Source organism: Palaemon carinicauda, chromosome 1, assembly GCF_036898095.1.
Source record: "Palaemon carinicauda isolate YSFRI2023 chromosome 1, ASM3689809v2, whole genome shotgun sequence".
In the NCBI taxonomy this organism is placed as follows: domain Eukaryota; kingdom Metazoa; phylum Arthropoda; class Malacostraca; order Decapoda; family Palaemonidae; genus Palaemon; species Palaemon carinicauda.
In genome coordinates, this window is record NC_090725.1 from 277543634 (window position 1) to 277561004 (window position 17371).

A 17371-nucleotide genomic window follows, 5' to 3' on the forward strand; every position below is an offset into this window, starting at 1 on the left:
TGAATTCTGTGACCATTATGAGTACTCCTTGGGCTTGGTCTGGAGGATGTACTTGTGAGGGCTTGAAAATATTTGATTGTGGGGATTGTTAACATGGGTAAGAAGCGAGTTTCCTCCTCGTAATTCCGATTACAACAGTTCTCGTAGGAAGAAATTGACCAAAGGAAGGCCACTCATAAGAAATCCTGACAGGTTTGTAGAAACCAGTCCCTTTCGATGGGGGGGGGGGGTACCTGGACAGAACTTGCCTGGTACAGTAGGGTCCCGAATTAAGCGTGTTCGAATTACACGATTCCCCTTTTCCGCGATCGCTATTTTTCAAAAATAAATTTTTTTGTATCTGCGAGGCTGTTCAAAGTTCGCGAGTCAAGCACTACAACATGTATCAAATCTATTGTCTTTTTAAGTATATTGGTAGCCCTAAATACGGTGATTTATAATTAATGTTACAAAACAATATCAACATTACATTTCATTAACATAATTTCATAATGAATAGCCTATTTAAGGATAAAATTCCACATCAACAATGAAATAAACTGTTAACTGTGCGAGTCCAGTTGACAAAATGTAAACAGAAATGTGGTTACGTTCTCGGCAATCTTTATCTTTCTCCAACCTTACGATAATTGTAATGGTAGTGTTAATGATGGTATATTAAAGCATTATTTTTGTTTAGTACAGTATATTTAAAAGCCTTATTTTTCCCTCTGGGCGTTCAAGGTTTTCACGAGTAGACTGGGTTCGTTTATCGGCAGTGAATAGCCTAAACTTCGGTAACGAGTCGTCAATATTTTGTCATAGTTTAAACAGTATACATTTGATTTGCAAACATTGGTTTTGTAGAGTAGACGGTAAAATAAAATCTAGAGAGAGAGAGAGAGAGAGAGAGAGAGAGAGAGAGATTTGATGGCAGAAATCTCTCTCTCTCTCTCTCTCTCTCTCTCTCTCTCTCCTCTCTCTCTCTCTCTCTCTCTCTCTCTCTCTCTCTGTCTCTCTAGATTTTATTTTACCGTCTACTCTACAAAACCAATGTTTGCAAATCAAATGTATACTGTTTAAACTATGACAAAATATTGACGACTCGTTACCGAAGTTTAGGCTATTCACTGCCGATAAACGATAACAAACCCTTTAATGCAAACTAACTGTATCCTTTGATATTCCTCTATATTTATCACGAATTCCTTCTATACCTCCTCAGACACTCTTATTTCAAATATCTAAATTATTCTTATCACAACTAACACCATCTAGTCATTTTCATTCCATTATATCTATTATTCCTCTGGATCTTATTCCCTTTCCTTATTCTGTTTATTCGATGGGATTCGTTTTTCCCTTTACCGTCTTCCAGAATCTATTTTTAGCCACTGGCAACCAAATCCCCCCTTCCCCCGTCTCCTACCGTCTCCCCTGCGAGTCCACCCAGCCTATTTCATCACTCCCCCCACCTTCATCCACCCCTGTTCTAGGTCTGTAACCTCTCTCTCTCTCTCTCTCTCTCTCTCTCTCTCTCTCTCTCTCTCTCTCTCTCTCTCGTTATACAATACTTACAAATAGATGAAGAAACCAAAATCGGTTTTCTTGAAGTGTCAATTAAATACAAAACGAAAAAATTATACCGTGTATACATCCATTTCAATCATAGCTTAAAATACGGTAACCGATTTCGTCCGCAAACCACTATTTTTTAGGAAACACCATTCTATTCCAGAAAATTTTTACTCTTTAAATGTCAATTGCGCTATAATAAAACATGTACTTATGTTGTTAAATTTCGGGTGTGTTTTAAAAATTGAGTATTGCTAACTTATTTTTGTTTTACTTTTGGCTGTGATCACATCAGCTGATGTCTAGCTTCCGCGCGAATACAATAACAAAGAATTGTTTACACCATTTTTTAACTTATTCAAACCATCTATACAGTTAATATTACATAAACACCAATGTGTTATAACCTATCATATTTATTGTTTAGTACTTTAAAACCATCTCTCTCTCTCTCTCTCTCTCTCTCTCTCTCTCTCTCTCTCTCTCTCTCTCTCTCTCTCTCTCTCTCTCTCTCTCTCTCTCTCTCTCTCACATCGAACGTTATAGCGGTAACCTAATTGTTCGGTGACTTTAAAAATAGGCCTAGTACTTTCTTCTTTTACCTTTTTTGCATATGGATCCATAATTGAGGTGGGTACAAGTTGACTTATAACCGAAGTTAGGAAAAGTATTTTGGATATGGAAAGGACAATTATCTTTCGTAACAGTTTAGAATTATCGTAAGTTATCACTCTGTCATTAGCGGCAGTTTGCTATTGTGGATTAAACGCACAAGGAAAAAAAAATTTCCAGCTTTGCTACGAATTTAGGAATTTATATGGATACGGTAAGTAAAATATTTGTAATAACATAATGTTTACTAAATGTTTGTAATATCATTAGTTATGACTTAGATCATGTGTGTTTAATGCATTCGTTTGTTTATTATGATCGAAGATGGAGCGTAAACAAATGGAAGGTTTCCGTTTCAGGCGGCATCATAAAGAAAAACATTTCATAAATGGCATTCATTTCATTTATTTGAAAGTTCTAATAAAAAATAATTAGAACATTGGTAATAACAAATTCAACATATAATCTATACTTGGTAAAATTGCTGTCAATTAAAAAACACAGATGTATAAATGCGTCTGTTTCTTCGTTGTGATCAGAGATAAACGTAAACAAAACATTGGTTGTCGTTTTCTATTCTGCTTTTTAGCGTGTTTAGGAAACGCATGATATAAAATCGCCTTTATTTTGATAATTCTGGATTTTCAATCATACAACAAGCTAGTCTATAGAGTGATGGTTTTGCTATTCACCAGTTGTATTATACAATAGATATGACAAACATTAACATTTGTCTGTATTTTGGGTTGTGTTATAACGGGAAATATATGGTGTTTACACCTATCCTGGTTGTAATTTTAACCATTTTTCAAGTTATTAGAACTTTAAAGTATATTAAATGTTTTATTTATTTACAAGAACAATTTGATATTATAAAGAAATACAGTATAGTACAAAGAAAGTATTGGAAATGGGTAGTAAACACATTTGAATAGGCAAATTGCTGGTTGCCATGGCCACAATGGAATTATTTCTGTTAGTTGTGTGTTTCGAAATTCGCGATTTTCCATTTACACGAGGTCATTAATCGACCAAATTCTCGCATAATTCGAGACCCTACTGTAATAGTACCTTCTGGTATACTGGTGTGTGCACCGTATGTGACAGGTGCTGCTAAATCATGCCAGTAACACAATATTAGTTCTGCCCAGGACTGCACACTTGCATTGTTGACTAAAAGAGAGTAGTACAAGATCGTCCACCTTTCCTGCTCCTTTCTGGAAATGAGGACTGCCATTACAAAAAGGAAAAAGCTAGCATAGTCTGACTAATCCTCATCATTACATACACCCCCCTCCCTTCCCATACTGGGGTCCTTGTCACATGTATGACTAGTCTAACTCTCCCATGGACCACCCTCTTAATGAGAGAATGCCTTGATGAGGTCATTGAACTTCAGCACGGCATACCACTCTCATGCTGAAACTTGGTGACGGGCAAGAGGGCTCTTGAACTTTGGGAAATTGTTCCCCCAGTTTGAATCTAAATTTCTCTCTCTCATCTTTTTCTTACTAATATTACTTCAACCTTCTCCTAATTTTATAAACTTAACTTTTTAAATATAAAACGTACCCGCTGGTTATGTAATGGCTAAAGTCCCTGATGCTTCGGCAGGAAATTAAAAATCTCGTGCGCGGCTTAGCGCAGATATGCCAGGTGTACCCCAGCGCCCTCGCGCTACAACAGGTAGAACTATACTTAACCAATTCAGATTTTCTCTGCCGCCATAGCTGGGTGTACTATTGGAAACACACTCTTGTTTTCTTACTCTGTTTGGACGTTATTTGGTGATGTATTAACGTTTTTGATTTTTGGCTTTCGCATATCTGTTTTATTTGATCTGTGATCACATATTTATAACTTAAAAGGTAGGGTTAGAAGGTTTTTCAACCTATTTTAAACCTCGCGAAAGCATAGGGGTGAAATGTAAAAATTTCGGCCACTGATGACGTCACAGGCTCTTCCGTAGGCTAAAAGTCTGTCTTGCTTTTTACAAAGAATATAAGTGAATATGCTTTTAGAGTATTAAGTTATAAATTAAATTAAAAGAATTATTTTGAGAAAATTTTATCCTTTTAATAGTTTTCTTTAGATAATCCTCGGTCTGTTTGCAAAGATTAACTAGCGTTCAGTTTATTTTTGTTACGCAGTAGTCAGTATCATTACGATGTTATAATATATTGTAGCGATTTTATGAATAGTACTTGCTTCTTACTTCTCAAGTTTTGAGTTGTACTTTATAAAAGGAACATTTTATTTTGCAATTAATTGGTCCTTTCAGTATTTTTTCCTTAGAGATTAAAGGAAGTTACAGTTCAGTTTATATACGATGCAGTATTCTTTACAATCGTCGTAGCGCACGATTCTATGTATCGTTGTTGCCTTGGTGGTTTTCGGAATACTAAAATTGTTCGTATATTATTTGTAGATGTTCCAATGATTCGAGTGATGATTCGTCTTTTATTGGAACCCCTTAATTTAAGGGTTTATTTTAATTTATAAATATATCTATTAAGGTAATATTTGATATTTAATATTTTGTTACATTTACTGTATATGGGATTCGGTACTTTTGCATTCCCATTCAAACAATTGTCCAGTGACAGAATTATGTCTCTCCCTATGGAGTTCATTTCTTTTGAGAGAGTGTATACTTTGGTTTTCAGGTAATTATGAAACTATCTTTGTGCCAAAGAGTAAAGTGCAAATTTTTTAGTGATAAATTGGGCAGTGAATTTTATTCAGTGGAGAGTGCTTCTATTCGGACTTGTCGTTATCCTAGCCTTAGACCTCTATCGAGCTCCCGGACCCAGGGGAGAAGTTAAGTCGAACGGCGAAAGGAATCGAGAGGGTAACCAGGTGTTACAGTCTTTTAAGACCCAAACTGAAGTCCTTTCGAGCGTTTTCTGTCGATCACCAGAACGCTCACCCTCGCTATAGATAAAGCGAGGTATTAGTGTTTTCAAAGGCGCTAAGCTGAAAACAAAATTAGATTCGTTCTGCGTGTGTTACATTTCATGCGGCGTAGACAGTGGCAAGCGCTATGGATCGACGAAGATAATGCTGAATACGTTTCGCCTAAGGTTGATCCTTGATCTTTGCAGTTCGGCATGAAACAGCATTTATCTTCGTTTATGCAGTCTTTTCAGCCTGCCGTTAACAGTGCGGTTGGGTGTCTCGATTCCGGTCTTTGACACGGTCGCACAGACGACATGTCTAACGGTGAGGACTCGTTGTCGCACAGGCGGCCTACCAACCGCAATGTTCAATGGTGGGAGAAAGTGGATGCTTTACTTCGATTACCTGCTCAACGCAAACCGGCTGCTCATAGCGCCTAGTATCAGTCTATACAGACGCGCCGACGTTCGCCAGGCAGCAGAGCTGGCGAAGCGTCATCGGAAACGGAACGTCGACAGAATGGAGCGAAGCACCACGTCAGTGTGGACGCTTCAGCGTCAGTGTGGACGCTTCAGCGTCAGTGTGGACGCTTCGGTGTTAGTGTTGACGCTTTCGGTGTCAGTATGGCCACTTCAGCGTCAGTATGGACGCTTCAGCGCCAGTGTGGACGCTTCAGCGCCAGTGTGGACGCTTCAGCGCTAGTGTGGACGCTTCAGCATCAGTGTGGACGCTTCGCTACCTATGACAATAGACTTTGATGTCTACCTGACCATGAACGTCTAGTGTTGAGTTATTGTTGTTCCAGGCGCTATATTAAGAAATAAATCTTAACTAAAAAGATATTATATTCTCGGACCAAGGCCTGCTGGGCTAACTCTTGGTTGTGAGTACTAGAATTAAAACCTCTTAACATTGAGGTCTGAATTCAGAATCATAAGGAGTGGATTCCTAAGAATCCAGACTTCTCTTCCTAAGAATCCAGACTTCTCTTCCTAGGATAGAGATTGTAAAAGGAAGGGAATAACTTTCAGAAACTCATGAGAATTTTTCTAAAGAGTTTCCCTCATATTTTTTACCTGCTGCTCCCCGTTCCGACTTCAGAGTTTTCGCTAGTTGGGTTGATGGTGTTGCTATTTATTTTATTTTATTGTTATTACTAGCCAGCTACAACCCTAGTTGGGAAAGCAAAATGCTTTAACCCAAAGGGCTCCTTTAAGGAACGATGGCCCAGTAATTTAAGGAAAAAATAAATAAATTAATATTAAATCATTCTCAGAAAAATAACGAACCTTTCTGTAGAGATTGATACAGCGCTTGCAGCTGCAACAGCAGAAAGGGCTTTAAGGCCTTTATGAGAATAGAACGTGAAAGTATATCTCCCACGACGGGCAGATCTTTTTATGATTTAATGTATTATGTTTTTAAACCGCTCTTGTTAGTGACTCGTAAACATAGCGCAGTGCTCTGGAGGAGGTGTTTGTTCGTGTTCACCTTGCCCCTAGTCCTATATCTCTTCCTTACATCCCAACCCTTGGGAGAAGGAAGGTCGGTAGGCTGAGGTTCTTCGCGGACCTTGTGCATTAAACGTCTGTTCCGCCGAGCGATATTGTTGATGCAGTCCAAAACGTTCTTTCTCCACTTTGGAATGATGAAGCTAAAAGAGGTCTATTTCATCTGTGTTTAGCGTTTACGATTCTCGGGGGGAGAAAATTTTCTCCTAAAGAGTCTAAGGACTACCATAGATCAAAGAAATGGTTTTCCGATTAGTGTCAGAAGGCATAGCTCTCCTATGCTTAGTACCGCTTCCTCGCAGAGATATGCTCGTGTTACAAGAAGCGTTAGAGCGGGTGCTTGTAGCAGTCTGGTCTCTCTCTTACGGCAGACGTCACGCAGACACAGACGCAAGTTCTGGTCTCTCCCTCACGCAGTCACAGACGCAGACGCCAGTCTGGTCGTATGTTGGACGCTGACAGTCAAAGTTGATCCTTTCAACAAGTTGTCCCATTTTCGCGGTCTGCGGGACGTGATACTATCACTCATGCGGACGCATGCTACACTCGGACAACTCTCGGCAATCAGTTCCGTCTTTCCGTCAATGACCGGACGCGATGCTGTCGCCTCCACGCAGCACGCTGTAGATTTACAACAAGTGGGACACACACACAGCGCTGTATCCACACGACAAGGTGAACGCATATAGCACGCTGACACCTTACGGCAATGCAAGCACATGCGACATTATGGTCGCATGCTAGACGCATACAGTCAAGTCTTTTTTCTCACAGCAGTATAAAAAGACTATTGTCTCTCCTTCGCGTCTCTCTGGCCTCGCAGCTAACGCTCCCTCGTGTCAAGCTTTGGCTTTAAGTTTGTTGAACACTCGCTGATTACACACGATCAGGTCATAACCTCACAGCATGAGGTTCACGTTATTGGTGCTTCTTTTCAACAAGCCTAGCTTTAATATCGGTTTCTTGCGACCGATATGGACGCTTTTTGGAAGGCGGTTCTAGATCCTGATTCTCTCTCACGACATGTTGAGTGTAGGCAGCATGCTGGAACCATACTGGACTCATGCTGGGACCATGCTGGGTGCATGCTGGAAGCATGTCTTTAGTCCCTTTCCCCGTGTCAGGATCACGAACATTTTATGTTAAACCATCAAGCTTTAGGTCTAGCTGCCTCCAGTATTTCGGAAAACCCTTAAGATCTAGAGGGTTGTTCGAAGGAGACAGCCGAGGCTTTCGCTTGTACAAAGGACATTTGCCTCAAGGTTTTCCAACCTAATTAGAGTGTTTTATGGAGTGGTGTAGAGCTTGAGCCGGCTCTTCATTTGGTAACTCTAACACAAGGGGCCTATTTTTTCTTAGACCTTAGAGAAGAAGAAACATTTTCTTTCCTCCTCGACCATCAAAGGGTACAGGAGTATGCGGGCATCTGTCTTCAGATGCAGAAGATTGGATCTATCAAATAGAGACCTTATAGATCTTCTCGGATCATTTGAGAGGACTTAGAGGCGTCAGCAAGATGCGCCAGCCTGAAATTTAAGGTTCGTTTCTGGAGTTTCGCGGTAGTGACAGATCCGATCCTTTACACTTGGTTTCTTTTTAAGGCCTAACTTCGGAGACTTTCTTAGTAAGTCTACCATAGTTGAGAGTCAGTGAAGTTCATTCTTTTAGCAAGAACATGGACTTCACATTGGTTAAGCCATAGGTACCTTGCAACCTGGATTCTTGGTCATTAACAAACATCTTTCTCATCCATAGCCTAAATCTTTCGGGATCACTATCCTCTCTAATTTGGTTTGTGATACGCTGAGAAGAGTTTCTTGCCCGATTAAAACGAAGTTTTATCGGGACAAGGACAAAGAAGTTAAGAGTCTATTCATGACTTGGGTGCACGGTCAAGAAGCCTGCGCTATCCATGTCTAAAACACACTATCATCTCGTATAGACTTTGATTACAAAGGTTCTTTCACACGGTTGGGTGACAGATCATAAGATGTTGAAAGAGTAAAGACTCACGAAGTTAGAGCTGTAGAAACTTCTGTAACTTTTAAACTAAACTGTTCTCTGTAAAGCATCGCGTATACAGCCTTGTGAAGGGGTAATCCTGTATTCGCCTTGCATTACTTTTACCGTATCCAGTCTCTTAATGAAGACGTCTACGTTTTGGGATCAATTGTAACAACGAGTGCAGTAGTAGGTGAAACATCCTCCACTACATTTCCCTAAATTCCTAGTACCCCTGTTCCTCTCTTGGAACTGTTATATATATTTTTATGATTGTACGTGAAGATTGGTCGGCAATCTTCCGCAATCTTTGACCTAGTCAGGTGGTCATTTTGTTCCTAGAGAGTGCCCGGAACAAGGGTATTAGTTGAGGTCCTGTCATGTTATAGGTGGTTGTATCGTTTGACAGCTCCTAGAGATCATCAGCCCTGAGTGGATCACTGGATCTCCTAAGGATAGCAGACAAAATGAGGCAGAGCATTGCTGTCAGCTTCCTTATCAGGTTAGTACCGCTTAAGTTGTTTATGTAACTCTTAAGTGAATTTCCAATTATGCAGCTGTCTCTGACTCGCCACCAATGGGTGTCAATCAGCCATTATATAACCAGCGGGTAAGTTTTATATTTGAAAATATTTTCATAATAAAATAAATTTTTGAATATACTTACCCGCTGGTTATATAAGTTTTAGACCCATCCTCCTCCCCTCTAGAGACCATGGGGCATGGAAAATCTGAATTGGTTGAGTATAGTTCTACCTATTGTACCGCGAGGGCGCTAGGGTACACCTGTCATATCTGCGCTAAGCCGCGCACGAGAGTTTGAATTTCCTGCCGAAGCGTCAGGGACTTTAGCCATTATATAACCAGCGGGTAAGTATATTCAAAAATTTATTTTATTATGAAAAGATCATTTTGTGTTGCTGTCTCAAGTCTATGAGAAAAATTTCCATATGACATATGTTTATATATTATGTCCATATATTTATTTATTCATTTATTTAAAAAAAAAAAACATTTTCTTTTTTTGGGGGGGCGTGAATGTTTCTACATCCATTTTTGGGGGTGGGCTTATATTTCTTCATCCATTAGAGCCGCTGGCATGCATGTTTCTACATCTCTTATTGCTGCCAGCTTCGATGAAAGGGAGGTGTCACGGTTGGGAGGTATTTGCATTCAAAGCTCTATGTGAGAGTATTGGATGATCTCGGTTATCCTGGAGATGATTTGGACCTTTTTGGCAGAACTGTTATCAAGAGTTGGGTCTTCTGAATCCAGGGGGATCCAATGCTTGGGGTAGGACACCAGACTTTTGGTCGGAAGCCCATCATTACAGATATGGGGAGGATGATTCCATAGTTTCTTGGTTTTGGTCCTAACAGGCGGGTTCAGTTTACACCTGTGACTCTATATCTGTTTTGGCCATATCCTTGAGGTAAAGTATAGAGTGGACCATCTGGGAAGTATACTCTCATTGTGCTGATATTGGAGAAAGTAATATCCTATCTGACGTATGGTGCATCAATATTCTCGAGCAGGTAAACCTAACTAATCAACCCCTATCTCGACCCCTTTTGTATGGATTTTTCATATAACGAACCCCCATCCCCTGGATATGCTGACTCTTCCCCGGCATTGATGACGACCTCGGAAAATTTGATTAAGGAAAATTCTACTGATAACCTTGGAACTAAAAAAGACCACTCAACTGATGTTAAAAAATCTAGTAATTTGGGTAGCACAAGGAAACTGCAAATTCTTCATGTAGCCCAAATTAAATTAGAGACAAACAAAGAGGATAGGTATAGAGCATTTGAGTGATATATAAGGAAATAAGGATGAAACTCGGATAGTCATGATGAAGCGTTTAATGCTGTTTGTAATACAGTGAAACCTCTACATACGATTGGGTTGTTCCAACATCCGAAGTAGAATTTGATCAAATTTTTGTCTCGACACCCGAAGTCATGCTCCAACATCCGATGTAGATCTTGTTAACGCCGGTCAATGGCAGCACGTCGGTGGGACACCATTGAGCGTCGAGTTGGTGTGTTCTCTGTTCTCGTGTGTATCCTGTGGTTGTCCTCTGTTCGTCTGTCATTAACAGTGCTTATCTTCCTTATCTCACGTTTCCTTTTTGATTTTACCTATGATCATGGTGCCTAAGAAGCTAAGTTTCAGGACAGGTATTAGTAGTGGTGAGAAAATGAAAAAGGCAATTCTTTCATTAGAATTGAAACTAGAAATTATAGAAAAACATGAGAGCAGTATGCATGTGAGTGATCTGGCTAAACAATATGGCCGGAATATGTCTAAACATATCATTAACATGCTCTCTCTCTCTCTCTCTCTCTCTCTCTCTCTCTCTCTCTCTCTCTCTCTCTCTCTCTCTCTCTCTCTCTCTCTCTCTCTCTCTCTCTCTCTCTCTCTCTCTCTCTCTCTCTCTCTCTCTCTCTCTCTCTCTCTCTCTGTGTGTGTGTGTGTGTGTGTGTGGCAGCTCCATGGAGCAAACCCTGAATGATTGAAGTGATCGCCCTAGGGTATAGCATCCCGTTCGTTTATTCTCTCCCTCCTCTGACCTGGATCCAGTGCATCTAAGCTTCTCTACGAAGGGATCCGCAAAGGAGCTGGCCCTCGAGGCCGAATTCCCAACCATGCTGCAGAAGGGAGCTCTCCCAGAGGCTGCGGTCAGGTCTCCAGGCTTCTACAGTCAAATTTTTCTGGTGAAAAAGACAACTGGAGGCTGGAGACCAGTCATCAATCTCTCCCCTTTGAACAAGGTTGTATAAGACTTGGTTCAGAAAGGAGATGGCAGACACGGTCATCCAAGTCCAAGGGACTTCGTGTGCACACTGGATCTGAAGGACGCATACTTCCAGATCCCAATCCAGCCATCTCCAAGGAAGTATCTAACATTTATACATGAGGAAAAGACATACCAGTTCAAGGTTCTATGCTTCGGTCTTGGGACAGCTCAGGTATTCACCAGAGTATTCACCCTAGTGTCATCATGGGCTCACAGGAACGGCATCCGTTTTCTCAGATATCTGAACAACTTGCTGATCCTAGCAGACTCGGGGACGACCCTTCTTCGTCACCGGGGCATGCTTCTCAAGTTTTCTCATGACCAGGGTGTTCTGATAAATCACGAGAGGTCGTTACTGCAACCTTCACAAAGACTGGTATACCTCGGTATGATCATAGACACCGCCCAAGAGAAAGTCTTCCCATCAGACGAAAGAGTACACAGACTAAAGGAAGTGGCCGCACCCTTCCTCAAGAAAGTTTTGTTAGGCCATCTGACTCCTCTCATCTGTCTTGTACCAAATGTCTGCCTCAGGATAAGATCCCTGCAGTGGCACCTGAAGTCCGTGTAGAACCAACACTCCGATCCACCAGACACTCTTAAGTTCCCTTAATTCAGGATCGGGTGACAGATTTGAGTTGGTGGATGGTAGACGAAAACCTTCAAAGAGGCCAGAATCTTTTCGTTCCCCCTCCGGATTTGATGCTCTTCACAGATGTATAAAAAAAAGGTTAAGGGCCTCACCTGCTGCACCATACGATCTCCGGCCTTTGGTCAGAGTTGGAAAGGTACCAGCATACACATCTTCTAAGATGAGAGCAACCCACCCAGCTTTTTATCAGTTCCAACAGTTGCTGGCAGGTCACTCTGTAATGTTGATGAGCGACAACACCACAGTAGTGGTTTTCATAAACAAACGGCAGTACCTTTTCGCAGCCTCTATGCCATCTTGCAGTAAAGATCCTCAGATGGTTAGAAAAACATACGATCAATCTATTCTGAAGAAGTGTTTTAAATCTTTCATTTTACCTTGTTTTGAGTATTGTTCTCCTGTGTGGTCTTCAGCTGCTGATTCTCATCTTAATTTGTTGGATAGAAACTTACGGTCTATTAAATTTCTTATTCCTGATCTAGATATTAATCTCTGGCACCGTCGTTCAATTAGTTCATTATGCATGTTGCATAAGATTTTTCACAACTCTGACCATCCTTTACATTCAGATCTCCCTGGACAATTCTATCCTGTTTGTAATACTAGGCAGGCAATTCATTCTAATAGCAAGGCCCTCTCCATCATGAGGCTCAATACTACACAGTATTCTAGAAGTTTTATTCCAGCTGTTACCAAGTTGTGGAATGATCTTCCTAATCGGGTAGCTGAATCAGTAGAACTTCGAAAGTTCAAAGTTGCAGCAAATGTTTTTATTTTGACCAGGCTGATATGAGTCTTTTCATAGTTTATATGTGACATATCTGTTTTGACGTTAATAGTTTATATATGACATTTCTCTTTTCACGTTACTGTTTTTAGAATGATTTATTGTTAATTTATTCTCATCATTTTTGTATTTTGTGATTTCCTTTCCTCACTGGGCTATTTTTCCCTATTGGAGCCCTTGGGCTTATAGCATCTTGCTTTTCCAACTAGGGTTGTAGCTTGGCTAGTAATGATAATAGTAATAGTAATAATAATAATAATAATATGAGCTCGATTAATACCCAGCAAGAGGAACGTGCTTGCGGACAATCTGAGTAGAGCGACTCAGATAGTAGGCTCCGAATGGTCTTTTGAATCGTCATATAGTCAACAAAATTCTGACTTTTTGGGGTTCCCCTACTGTAGACCTGTTCGCAACATCTCTGAACAGCAAGTTTCTGTTGTACTGTTCTCCAGTCCTGGACCCTCAGGCTCAATGGCAAGATTATTATTATTATTACTAGCCAAGCTACAACCCTAGTTGCAAAAGCAAGATGCTATAAGCCCAAGGGCTCCAACAAGGAAAAATAGCCCAGTGAGGAAAGGAAATAAATAAACTCTGTTTCAGTATCGGCGCCATCCTAGGCGGCAGAAGAAAATCTGTTCTTCAGCCTAGGGTCTGCCGAAGCCATGTTAGGAGGAGGCGGCAAGATTGCCGTCACCTCCCAGCAAGGGAGACACTTCGTTTCAGTGTCGGCGCCATCCTTGGCAGCAGAAGAATATCTGTTCTTCAGCCTAGGGTCTGCTGACACAGGACTAGTCTTCTAGACCGCAGGGGAGAAGGTGGCGGCATCATACCACCACTTCAAGTGCGGCCTAGGGAGGCATAGCCTTCTACGCCGGCAGCTGAAAGCCGGCAGGGGAGTGAATACTCACCCTGCTGCTAGGCTGCTGGCAAAAAGAGTGACTACTCTGAGGTTCTGTCGGGGAAACCAAAGCCGTCTATTCGTCGGCAAGGTGAACCCTTTTACCCCCAAAGGATGTACTGGTACGTTTCACAAAACTCATCCCTTTACCCCCATGGACGTACCGGTACGTCCTTGCAAAAAACTACTTTTTAAATTTTTTTTGCATATTTTTTATAATTTTTTGAGAAACTTCAGGCATTTTCCAAGAGAATGAGACCAACCTGACCTCACTATGACGAAAATTAAGGCTGTTAGAGCAATTTGAAAAAAATACTGCAAAATGTGCATGAAAAAAAAAAATAACCCCTGGGGGTTAAGGGTTGGAAATTTCCAAATAGCCTGGGGGTAAAAGGGTTAAGAGACAGAAAACACTAGCCTAGTCAAGCCGGAGTGTCTACTCAGGCAAGACCAAGATAAGGTTGTCGCCTACGGCGGCACTCAGAGGGAAGTAGGGATTACCCTTAAATCTCCACAGGAGACGAGTATTGAGTTATATAATAATTCTAGGAGATATCTATCTCCTCATGAATTGATAAAACGATACATGAGGGTAAACTGGGAACTTTTATGAAAGTATACTAAAGCGCCTAGGCTAGGTAGCCTAGCGCCGGCGAGATTTCGTTTATCTAACTCGCCGAAACTCTAACGTATACAATCGATATAGGAAGAGGAAATATATGCAAACTTATGTTTATCTTTACAAGTATAATTGTGCCTAAATAGCTTCATAATTTATTAATGCTATTACAACTAGGAATGTCATTCTATATCATGCATGAAAGTAAACTGAAGCGCGTAGGCTAGTAAGCCTAGCGTTGGGCGAGGTTCAGTTACCTAAATCGCCGAAACTCTAATGAATACAATCAACATTATATATAACTTCCTAGTAAATATTCATGCTATTACAACCGGGAGTGTCGTTCAGCTAACTAAATAACACATGCGTTATGAACAACAGCGCCCATGGCGCCTCCGGTGATCGGCAAAGCTCCGAACACTTAAAATTACTCCAATTTCTCTGTGGGGCAGGAGCTAAAAATTATACACTGTAAAGAATGAATACTCAACTTTCCAGAGGCAGAAGTAGTTGGAGATTGCATGATAAATCCTTAATTATCGATCACGAATGTAAAAGCAACAAGGAATACCACCGTGCGAAGTCACTACGAAACTAGGAATAAGCGCCATCTTGGATACAGTGCCATCTAGATACTCATAGTAGTACGGGAGGAAGGGTACCTTGATAACGGCTCCCCTTCTATTTTTGCCACTTTTCCCCCTCGAAGCGAAAACGCTATTCGGGGTAAAGATTGCTATGTGTCGTATCAAGATATAAGTCCCCTGATATTATGTGATATTTTAAGGATATTCGCGCCAGGAGTTAGAATTCAGGAGACCTAAAGGTTAATTCTCTGGGAATATCACCGTAGCCAAATATCCCTTAGAAAGCTACCTATAGGAACCTTCCATCAGGACATGGCTCGAGCCCAAAAAGGTATTTTGAATGGATTCATTTAATCTTCTACATTAGTTTGTATACAAGGATTTCATGCATTGTAGACCATATACATTTTTTTCCAGCTAGTTTTCTGCCTTTGGTTTATATGCTTTCTTTTCTTACTACTCGGCTCTGTTGAGGTGAAATACACTGCTATAGACGAAACTAAAGGTTTTTTGGGTTTCACTTTGATCTTGGCAATATTCCTTTCTATATTTTCCTTTTTGTCTTTTATTGACTCCTGACTTATTGGTCTGGTTAATCTCTTTCCTTTTAATAAATGATATTTTCTTTGGGTCCAACTTTTGTAACTTTACCCCAATTTTCACATATTTAAGTATGTAGGTGGGCCCTACAAAAGGTAAATGCAACAGAGTGGTCTTGTTATATTCTTCTGTAGTCCTCATAATATTTGTACTTGTGTCAAACTCTTAACTTGGTGGTTTGTTTTCATAGCTTATTTCAGAGGGAACTGAACCTTGCAGACCTTGGCTCTGTGATGTAGTTAAAAAGAACTTATAACGATAATTACTTAAAAATGTTTGTTGTATTGAAAAATCTGTGCCAGAATACAGTTTCCAGTTTTGAACTTTCACTCATATTTATTCCAATACCTTTATTTAATGAAAATTTTCTCTTACGTAATGCCTGTAGAATTTACTTACATAACATGTATTGTACTTTTCCAAGACTTGACCTCGCTATCAAGATAGATTAAAGATCTGATCGTATATGTATTATTGTATGTATTTAAGAAAGTCAATTACTATTAATTCTGATTGATATTTTCAGAATATTGAAAAGTTAAAAGCTGAACAGCTGAAGATAGAGGAACGATTAAAACAGGAGGAACAAGACCGGTTATATGCTGAATATCTACAAATGCAGTTCAATCAAAACCCTGGCCAGGTAAATTAGAAGTTTGTTTCTTAAAGTATTGGTTCCATAACCTGTGGTTTGCAAATAATTGCATAGTTGCACAAACTTCCAATATTACCAGTTTGAAGCCTTTTAGATCTCAAGTTTACTAAGTGAAGTAATTCATGGTTGTAAATCGTTATACAAATACCTCCGTGAAGTGATTGAAATATTTAACTAAATCAGTTTTCTTTCTGTTGATATCTACTGAATAACTGGTGCAAAAAAACATTTCATTTCAGTTATTTATTACAAGAGGCTTGAGTTTTAGATATTTTCCTTTTATTTGGAAGGTTGATGTACTTGTATTTCTTATGAGTATTCCTAGGTCTGACCATCAATGTTGGGGACTATTAGCTGTCCCCCAATGTTTTATTAGCTTACAGGAGTAGTTTGGTAAGTTATATTTTTTAATTCAGGCAAGCATTTAGAATTCAGAAGACAAAATATTCAAGTAAACTTTGACAGTAGCAACTTAAGAATGAAATAGGTAGAAGAAAATAGAAATGGTTTAGAGAAAAATGAGAAAAGTACTGCATGATTGGTGAAAGCAAAGATTCTTTGAAAAGAATGAGAAAAGGGTATTTAAGTGTATCAAACTTGATGAAAATCCATAGAGAGTTTTGGGTCTTATCATTTGTCATCAAAGATAATGAAGGAAATATTTTGTTTGAGGAAGACAAAAACAAACTAAGCTTGATTATTATAAACATGTTTCAAACACAGAATGAAAGCTGGGAAATGGAGTTTATGAAATCCAAAGTTGAGTGCCATCAAGAAATTTGCAATTTTAAGCTTTATTATGACATGTAAATAAAATTGTATCCAAACAAAATCATGTTAAAACCATTATTTAAATTTAAAATTGAGTGCCATAAAGAAATTTATAATTTTAATCTGTATAATATGTAAATAGTATTATATTTCAACAATCATGTTAAAAGCACTTTATTAAAACCAAATTTCTACTTCCGCATGCTAATAATGAAAGGGATTTTGACGTAGGAAAAATCTATTTTTTGGCTCTCCCCATGTCGTCCTGATGGAAGTTCCCTCTGGCAACTTCTACAGTATAATATTTCTGCGATTGTTATTACAAGAGAATTACCGTCAGGTATCACAGGGTTCCAACCCCCGGAAACGACTATTCGAAGATATCGGGTTTAATCAGGGACGTATCCTGAGATAACC

At 39.8% G+C, this 17371-nt stretch overlaps 1 protein-coding gene across 4 annotated transcripts in view; it reads left to right on the forward strand.

The window, feature by feature from the left end:
* The window catches only part of LOC137656840 (E3 ubiquitin-protein ligase rnf168-like), a 128701-nt gene that overhangs the window by 108037 nt on the left and 3293 nt on the right, over positions 1 to 17371 (forward strand). For all 4 annotated transcript variants that reach the window (XM_068391177.1, XM_068391195.1, XM_068391186.1 and 1 more), the window contains one exon: positions 16055 to 16171. In XM_068391177.1, coding sequence (XP_068247278.1) covers positions 16055 to 16171 — 117 coding nt within the window. The remainder of the gene's footprint in view (positions 1 to 16054; positions 16172 to 17371) is intronic.